Source organism: Nelusetta ayraudi, unplaced genomic scaffold, assembly GCF_046127955.1.
Source record: "Nelusetta ayraudi isolate G7.1 ecotype Tasmania unplaced genomic scaffold, CSIRO-AGI_Nayr_v1 ptg000006l, whole genome shotgun sequence".
Taxonomy (NCBI): Eukaryota; Metazoa; Chordata; class Actinopteri; order Tetraodontiformes; family Monacanthidae; genus Nelusetta; species Nelusetta ayraudi.
In genome coordinates, this window is record NW_027466056.1 from 660,001 (window position 1) to 669,749 (window position 9,749).

General features: G+C 40.7%; 1 protein-coding gene across 2 annotated transcripts in view; it reads left to right on the forward strand.

The window, feature by feature from the left end:
• Positions 1–8,898, forward strand: part of LOC142879769 (bromodomain-containing protein 4-like) — a 22,201-nt gene extending 13,303 nt beyond the window's left edge. Inside the window, exons 15-21 of one of the 2 annotated variants that reach the window (XM_076013232.1) lie at positions 883–983; positions 1,631–1,751; positions 4,291–4,424; positions 4,527–4,717; positions 5,319–5,580; positions 6,398–6,466; positions 7,183–8,898. In XM_076013232.1, the coding sequence (XP_075869347.1) occupies positions 883–983; positions 1,631–1,751; positions 4,291–4,424; positions 4,527–4,717; positions 5,319–5,580; positions 6,398–6,466 (878 nt within the window). In that variant the 3' untranslated portion in view covers positions 7,183–8,898. Of the gene's footprint in view, positions 1–882; positions 984–1,630; positions 1,752–4,290; positions 4,425–4,526; positions 4,718–5,318; positions 5,581–6,397; positions 6,889–7,182 lie in introns of those variants that run through there. The other variant, XM_076013242.1, reaches the window with a different exon arrangement.
• The last annotated feature ends 851 nt before the right edge of the window (positions 8,899–9,749 follow it).

A 9,749-nucleotide genomic window follows, 5' to 3' on the forward strand; every position in this document is an offset into this window, starting at 1 on the left:
CCAATGGTTAGCTTGATGCTATAATAACGGTGACGCTACCAGGAAATACGCCCAAGGCTAGACCGTCCCGGTGGTTACGAGGAGGCGGGTTTTGGGTCGGTCCTTCTGGGCCGGGTCCTTGGGAGGACGCTTCCTTCAGACGGAGGACACTTCCTTCCAAGGATGCAGACCCTGAATTGAGACACAGCCCTGGACTCCTCGTCCACTTTCTTCTTCACTGGTTTATACGAAGACCCGATTGTTCACCCTAGTTGTGAAACACACTGTCAGGCAGCTGGATTGTCCACACCAGGCTTCCTTAGAAATATAGCGGTGCAAGATGGCATTGATCCATGTATATTCTTATATATGTATATATGAGAACCATTTTAAGGGAAGGAAAACCAAGTGACTTTTATTGTACTGCGAGTATACACTTTTTAAAAATGTATTTATAGGCAGTATATTAAGTTCAAAATCAATATAGAAATCATAAACCAAGACAAATATTACACACTTAAAGGAAAAATAAAAGAACCAAATAACCTTTATTATACTGTACTGTAGATTATAAACTTGTATGAATGTTTTTATAAGCAGTGTATTAAGCTTTTCCCAATACAAAATTCAGAAATCAAGTCAAAAATTACACACTGGATCTTTTTTTTTTTTTTTTTATTAATAATACTTTATTTTGAAGTTTTACATCATTCTCACAGACAGGTCACTTAAATAATATCGATGAGCAACTAAATAAGTAATAAAGAAAGAAATAAATTGACTTGTGGCATTGGTCACCCTGGAGCTTGACGTGTGTTCCCGATGTATGGCTGGAAATGATGACTTTCTTCCAAAGCCGTTGTCTTGCTGACCACTGTGACGTTGCTGCTGCTGTCCCTGCAGACTGCCTGCACCAGAGCCCCTCCCCCCTCCTGATGCACTCTCCTCAGATGCCTCCGTTTCACACTGTGGGACAGCACTCACCCTTGCACACCAAGAAACATGTGAGTCGGTCGACTAAGTCTTGGTTTTTATTGTTGTTGTTGTTGCTTTGTTGTTGTTTTGATAAAATTTTTTTTATCAAAACAAGAAGAATAAAAAAAAACAGACAGTTACCCTGAAAAGCATCTTTTTGCCGCAATTTGAAGTTTTAAGAGTGTGGATTTATTTATTTCAGTAGGAATTTGTCAGTAAAGATTAGAGAGGGAGTCTGACTGGGATCAGATTCACCCGCAGTCTGAATGCAGCCAAAGGGCTTCTGGTTCTCCACAAAGTGCCTTTGTGCTGTTTTTGTTATATATCCCTTACATTTCTCATAGAATTTATTCATTTTTTTTTGTATATATATATATACATATATATATATATATATATATATATATATATATATATATATATATATATATATATATATATATGTATATAAATCTCTTATATTCTTATTATATTCTTTCTTTTTTTTTTACTATCAGACTGCCGACTCGGGGTTCACCGCACGAGACTTCCAATGTGCCTGGAATGTCTGTTTTATGCTCAAATGGCAAATAAAGAACCTTGAACCTTGAACCTTGATTTGTCCGTCAGAAACTCACAAGGTTGCGTTTATTTCCATGTTGCACTGTCGTGACCATCTCTGATGTGTGTTCCCCAGGAGCAGAGGTCCAACCTGGTGGCAGTGAAAGAAGAGAAGTCGTCCAAGTCTCCCGTTGTCACCCTGGCATCCTTCAGTCCGGTCATGCCTCAAGATCTCCACAAAGCTGAGAGCAAACACGGTGAGTCCAGCGTGTTTATTTCACTGCTTTACAGTGACTGCCTGGATGGGTCCATGCAGTGTGTGGTACCCCTTTTTGTCACTGGTGTCAGTGGTGTGTTTAGACAGTCACTCAGTTCGCGCTCACTCGCTTCCAGTTCAACCAGCAAAAGCATTTTTCTTTATTTTGTTTTTTGTTTTTTTGTTATTAAACTTGTTTTATTGGAAGAAAGATGGGTATTGCAAGTTGGTCAACATTACAAATCGTTTAAGCATCTCCTAATAGATAATGAAAGAAAAAGGAAGGAGAATGGAGGGGAAAAGGGAACAACAGCAACAACAAAAAACAGACATTTCTAATCAGGTGTAATTGGAATTAAATAAAAATGAAAATAAAATAAAATAAAGATACATTTACAGTAGTACCCGAAAAATGAGAATATCAAGTAAAAGTTGTTTTATTTTGGCAGTTTAACATCAAAGATGAAAGCAACACATTTTATTGAGCCATTCCACACAAATTGACGTCTCAAGCAGTTCCTTGTTGTAACTTTGCTGATTAAGATTTTTAGCTTATTAAAACCACAAACTCAGAAAATGAGAATACTGTGAAAAGCTTCAGTTTTGTAGCTTCAAAGAGTCCAAAGAATCCAAAACACCTGCAAAAGGCTCCTGAGTCTTGGGTTGTTGGCTCACAAGAGTTCACACATGGGCATAAGTACAACAACCTGCTCAGGAGATTCTAATGTACTGGGCAGTACTGTATGTAAGACAGCATAAGAGGGGTTCCATTCTCAGGCTTCACTAAAACCCTGGCAGAATCTGGTCTGCTAGGTCACCATCAGCAGGCATCATATCAATAACACCAAAAGCACTTTAATGGCTATGAGTAGGGAAGCAGCCATGCCACCTTTTGGAGTACGAGTACTTGCATTTCAGTACTCACAGATACCCAGTACTTAATAAGGCCGTTACACATCATAGTATGACTTTGTGTGTTATTTTGCCACAGATGTTGTTTGAACAACACTCAGCTTTTTCCAGCACAGGGTGAACTGTCACAAGTTCCACTGCCGCACAAACACACATTTAACAAGATTGTCGTATAAATATTAAGGGTGTCAAAGTTAACGCGTTATTAACGCGTTAACTTAACGCCACTTTATCGCCGATAAATTTTTCATCGCGCAATTAACGCACACGGCGCTTTTTGAACCTTTGGCCATTCCGTAGATTGTGGAAACGGGAAATGAATTGACTCACAGTACACAGTCACACGCTTGCAGCCGGCTTGTAAACACAACAAAAAAAGAAAAAGACACTGAGCGTAGATGAGCACTAGGAAGAACTAACATGGATAAGGCGTCAATTGTAAATGGAAACGAGCGCTTCCATTCGGCGCCCATGTTAATCAATGTAGTAGTTCACACCAGACGCGAACAGGCGCGCTGCTCCCCTCGCGGATCGCGCCATGCATTTAACGTCAGTTCACTGTACGTGGAAGCGAAACGCCGCAAAGCACCGAGCGCTTCCATTCGGCGCCCACATTAATAAATGTGGTGGTTCACACGAGACGCGAACAAGCGCGCGGCTCGCGCCATGCAGTTGTCGTTTTGTCGTCTGCTCTATTTTGTGCGCGAGCCGCGAGCGATCCGCGTCAATAGTACAGGAAGTCGCTCAAAAAAAAACAAGAAAATCCGGTGAATTTTCAAAATAAACAAATTTCAAAATTAAAACCGAATGACAAATTCGATCATATGTGTATGTTATATTTGTCAGTACATGGTATCAGAGTGCGAGAGAGATTAAACAAATACACACACACACACACACACACACACACACACAGAGGAAGACTTGATCAAAATACGTCTGTTTGATCCTAGAGATGCCGGTCAGTGATCATTATGAAAGAGGTCTTGAGATGGACACCTGAGTGCATGTTTCTATTTACACACACACACCTACGCCCGTTCGCGTCTGGTGTGAACCACTACGTTGATTAACATGGGCACCAAACTGAAGCGCTCGGCGCTTCGCGGCGCTTCCGCGTCCAGTGTGAACCGGGCGTAAGGGTCATCCTTTTGTGTTAATGGCTGCTGAAAAAAGGGAATGAATAGTTCAAGTTCGAGTTGAAAAGTAAAATATACAAATTTTGGTAGTACTACCATAGGGTTTTTACCCTATGCTTTTGTTTTGTTTGTAGTACTTGTCATTGCTCCAACACGAATAAACATGCTGCATTTGCAGAAAGCAAGTATTTGCCTGCTCCCATGTTGATATGATTATTTAAAAAAAATGGAAAAATATCAGTTTACGGTAGATTTAGAGCAGATAAAGAAATATGCGATTAATTTGCGATTAATCGTGAGTTAACTATGGAAAACCATGCGATTAATTGGATTAATTTTTTTAATCGACTGACAGCTCTAATAAATATACATACAACTGGCATTGGTGTCGTGCTACCGCTCGGTATTTGCGAGTACGAGCACAGTGCACGAGCCCGGTGTGGGTGCGTGCATACGTGGCATCACTGACACCAAATTGTTTGTTTGCAGGCTTAGACGTGAAATCCTTTGAAGGTCCTCAGCCTGGCTGTTGCCTCTCCGACTCTCCAGCACCATCTTGTGGCCAGCAAGATATCAAAATAAAACAAGAACCTAAAACTCCAGTCGGGCCCAAGAAGACACAAGTTAGTGCGAGATAATAAAAAAAAAAAAGACTCCGAAGCTCCGGGAGGAATCTGTTCTTCTTCAACCTTTTTTTTTTTTTTTTAAATCTCTTCCTCCTCCAGGATTCCAAGCTGAAGAACATGGGTTCCTGGGCCAGTCTGGCTCAGAGGTCGCAGTCCACGCCGGCCTCTGCAGTGCGCTCCTCCAGCGACAGCTTTGAGCAGTTCAGAAGGGCGGCCAGGGAGAAGGAGGAGAGAGAGAGACAGCTGAAAGCACAAGCCGAGCAGATCCGCAGGGAGCAGGAGAAACTCCGGTAAGAGGCAGAGAGGCACAGAACAATTGGCTAAGCTGTCATTATTTCATTAGTATTTTTATTATTTTTATATTTTTTTTTTTTCATTTTTGAGCTATATTATTTTTTTATTTTTTTATTTTATTTTATTTTTTTCGTTTTTGATCTATATATATATATTTATTATTATTTTTATTTTTTTTATTTTATTTTATTTATTTATTTTCATCTTTGATCTACATTCTTTTTTGATTCTTTTTATATTTTTTAGAATTACAAAATTTGAGGGGTTTTTTTTAAGCTGCAAGACCTGATCAGCAAAATCCAAAGAAATAAAAAAAACTTGAAATATATTGATTTGCATATTATTCCTTTATATAATATGTCCCATTCACCTTTTAAGTTGAATTGCAGAAACACAACAACCTTTTCAGGATATTATATTATCAGGATATATAATTTCCTGGATAGTACCTGTATATCTATCTTCCAGATTGTTGATGCTAAATAAAAAGATATATATATATATATATATATATATATATATATATATATAAAAAGTGGGCCAGCATTTTTTCATTTGTTTGTGCGTTAAATTTCTCCCGCCTGCTGTGTTCTGCAGCCGTGACGACGACGAGGCGCCGGCCGAGCCGACGATGCGGCGGAGCCACGACGACTCGTCCCGCCGTCACCACCAGGAGCAGCCGTCGCCCCTCGCCCATACCCCTCCAGCCTCCACCCCGCCCACCCGCTCGCCACAGGCCCCGCCCACTCAGGCCCCTCCCCCCTCCGCTCCCCTCACCCTGCCGGCGCCGCAGAACAGCGCGGACCAGCAGCGGGAGATGGCGCGGCGCCGGGAGCAGGAGCGGCGTCGCAGGGAGGCGGTACGAGTCTTAATAGTCTAGTTTGTATACACACACCAGCAGTCAGCAGTTTGGACTCCACCTATCTAACTGAAGGTCTTTCACTCTCATTCACGTTGCACTTTCTCACTGAAGGCATCAAAGGCTGCGTTTGAACACACATGGAATCATGGAGGAAATGATAAAAAATTGGAAAATAATTCAAATACGTTTTATTTTGAAATTCCTCCAAACAGCCTCCTTTCATAAACAGCGTATTCAGTTACTGAACGGGTTTTTCCTTTGCTGCGTGATGACAAATATCTTGCTCATCTGTTTGATGCCTTCAGTGTCTGTCTGCAGTGTAGAACCTTTAGTTCTGTACTGCACTTTTAGTTATATATGATATATATGATGATAGCGAGCTATGTTCTCGTAACTACAGCATAGTTTATTTTTTTCTACTGTTTTTTTTTTTTTTTTTAGTGCAGCAACAGTGCAGTTTCCCAATTTGGGATCAATAAAGTCCATCCATCCATCTATCTATCTATCTATCTATCCATCTATCTAGCTATCTATCCGAAGACACCGATCATGTCAATGACTTCTCAATAATTACAAACAATGACTTAAATTTTAGACGCAACTCAACAACTTGAGCAGGCCTGTGAGCTCCTCATGTGGTCCCTAGGGGGCGCCCTGCTGGTGCCCACGGGCCACCATGTTGGTGACCCCTGGGTGGTTATAAAAAACACAAGTTCTTCTCTCTGCTAATCTGTGCACTCTTTAATGCTTTTGCGGTTCTGCCCCCCCCCCCCCCCTCTCTCTCTTTCTCTCCTCCCCCCCTCCCCCCCTGCAGATGGCCGACACCATTGACATCAACTTCCAGAGCGACTTGATGGCCATCTTTGAGGAGAACCTGTTCTGAGTGAGGACCATGCTTTGGTTAGGAGTCAGTCAGAGAAGGACCTGGAGATACAAAAACCACAACCACACACACACACACACACACACACACACACACACAGAGTTTTCAGTCGTCCCTTTCTCTCAGCAGTTGAACAGCTGGTTTGTGTCATGTGAATGAGAGGAGGGAAGTGAATTGAATGAATGAATGAATCCTCTGCTCCTCCGACCTCCTCGAGGTGACCTCAAGGTGACCTCAAGGTGACCCCGAGGGCTGAAACTCTGCTGCTGCTGTTGGGGACCAACGACAGCCAAGTCACAAACCGTGTGTGAAAATATGAACACAAAAAAAAAAAGTAGAGGAGAAAAGAAAATGCGTGAAAAGCGAACAGAACTTTTTACTTCACACATTATAATGATGATGATGATAATAATAATAATAATGACGATAATAAAAGTAATGATAATAATGACAGGGATAAAGACGAGGTTTGATTTTGGGAGGAACTGTGAAAAACGCTCTAATGTCTTGCAAAGGGAGGCTGGAGGGAAGTGGCTGAGCAGACGCCGGCGACGGAACGATTCTTTCTCTGTCTTTGTCTTTGCTTTCTTCTTCTCGCTAACCCGCTTTTATTTTATTTTTTTTTTCCATGTAAATGTGATTCGAAACGGAGCGGTTCGCCGCCGCCGCCGCCACACTGTCAGCTCACGCAGTTTTCTGACATTTATTTAACTCAGGACGCAGTGGGAAGGCAACGCCCGGAGGACGTGGCGGGGTCCTCACCGGCCGTCTCCTCCCTCGCGCTTCTTTCCGCTCAGAGGTTTGACGCTGCGAGAGTCGCCGAGACGCAGCAGGAGAGCCTGAGAGCCTCTGCCTTAGTGCCCTGCAAGCTTACAATCACAACCTGTGTGTGTGTGTGTGTGTGTGTGTGTGTGTGTGTGTGTGTGTGTGTGTGTGTGTGTGTGTGTGTGTGTGTGTGTGTGTGTGTGTGCGCGTGTGTGTGTGTGTGTGTGTCAGTCAAAGGTTTGGATACATCATCTGCACGACGCAGTGATTTTTCCTTCGTGACTTTCTACATTGTAGACACATATTGAAGTATTGCAGTATGAGCAAGATATATTCAATTGCGATATTTAAAAAAAAACAAAACAAGAAGACTATATACGTATATACATGTTACAAATATGTTTCATATAAAGGGTGACGACAATAGAAAAAGAAAAAAAACGCCTTCAGTGAAAATCTACAATGTAAACGGTCAGAAATTAAACCCATGGAATGAGAAGATGGGTCCAAACTGGTTGTTTGCGCGCGCGTGTGTGTGTGTGTGTATGTGTATGTGTATACATATATATGTATGTATACATATATGTATACATATATATACATATATATGTATGTATTTATATATACACATATATATATGTATATATGTGTATAGATAAATACGTATTTATCTATACACATATATATGTATTTATATATATATACGTATTTAACTATACACACACATATATATATATATATGTATGTGTGTGTGTATATATGTATATATATATGTATGTGTGAGTGTTGGCCTGTGTGTGTGTGTGTGTGTGTGTGGGGTCCGGCCCTGTGATAGACTGTCCAGGCTGTGACCCTGCCTTCGCCCCAGACAGCAGCCCTGTCACCCCCCCCGAGTGCAGGATCAGCCATGACAGAGAATAGAAGAGCGAGCGAGAGAGAGAGAGAGAGAGAGAGTGACAGAGAGAGAGGGAGAGAGGCAAAGAGGCAAAGCAAAGCTCGACCCTTTTTTGTCTCTGAGCTCCACAGTTTGGTTTTGTAGAATTTCCTGTAAAGAAGAAAAGTTTTTATGATTCTATCTAAAGGATTGTTTCATTTGTCTTATGCTCTCTCCTTTTGGGGGTTTCTTGTATTCACCTCTATGCCAAAATCAATCTATTGAGTGTTCATTCACATTTTGTACTCGGTAAAAAAAAATACAGTTTTTCTTTTTCACTCGATGTGTTTAACGGCTACGTTTTACTGCTATTTAATTTTTCCCCCTTCCCCCCCCTTCTTAAATCCTTGCTATGCAGAAATTTTGTGTCTTAACAGTTTCAGGAAGCGGGTGGTTGTCAATCGTTGTCACCTGAGCCTTTGTTCAGATTGTCGGTTTTCACTGCGATCTCCATTTTTTTTCATCTTGTAAATTATTTTAACGTCATCCATTGCGAGCTTCCTCACCATCTTACAGTCAGAGACGTAGTTTGCCGTCGCTCATTTTCTCATTGTCTTCTGTTTTTCAAATGTTTTTATCATTGGGAGTCGCAGCAACTCGGTTGCGATGATGTTTGGTTTTTTTTTTCTGTTTTCTGTTTTCAAACAGGTGTTTGTGCTTTCACAGGGGGTGACCCAGACATCTGTGAGTGGTTGTGATTCTCTCTGGACTTTTCTTTTTTTTTTTTTTTAAACTCACCGTTTCTCTTCCCTTCTTCTTGAGTTCTTTTGAGTTTGATCTCCGCTCTTAAGTCCCGAATGACTCGTTTTTTCCTGTTGATATGTCGGTGGCATAGAGGTCAATAGCTTCATCTTGTTCAGATTATGGAGTACAATTTTTCTAAGAAAACAATTAAAAAGATATTTAAAAAAAACAAACAAACAAGTCCAGTTTTTGTGATTTATATGCAACAGTTTCAAATCACGGTTTATAAGGTTTTACCACAAGGGGGCACTGAAAGGGAACAGTTGAAGGATGAACAGGTACGACCCGAAAAAGGATGAATATCCAGTAAAAGTTGTTTTATTTTGGCAATTTAACATCAAAGATGAAAGCAACACATTTTATTGAGCCGTTCCAGGCAAACTGACATCTCAAGCAGTTCCTTGTTGTAACTTTGCTGATTAAGATTTTCAGCTTATTAAAACCACAAAGCCACAAACTCAGAAAATTATTATAAAATTTGAGTTTGTTTTTTTTTTTTTAAGCTGCAAGACCTGATCAGCAAAATCCAAAGAAATACAAACTTGAAATATATTGATTTGCATATTATTCCTTTATATAATATGTCACATTCACCTTTTAAGTTGAATTGCAGAAGTACAACAACCTTTTCAGGAGATTCTAATTTTCTGTTCAGGAGATTCTAATTTTCTGGCTAGTACCTGTGTATATATATACGTACTACGTACACACACACACATTACTTTAAAAACAAAAAAAACAAAACAAAAAGAGGAACAATTTTCAATCGGAGTCCAGCAGCCAATGATGAGTTGGGACTTCTGGGTTATTGATCTGGTTAATTGAGCAGCAGAGGGAGAT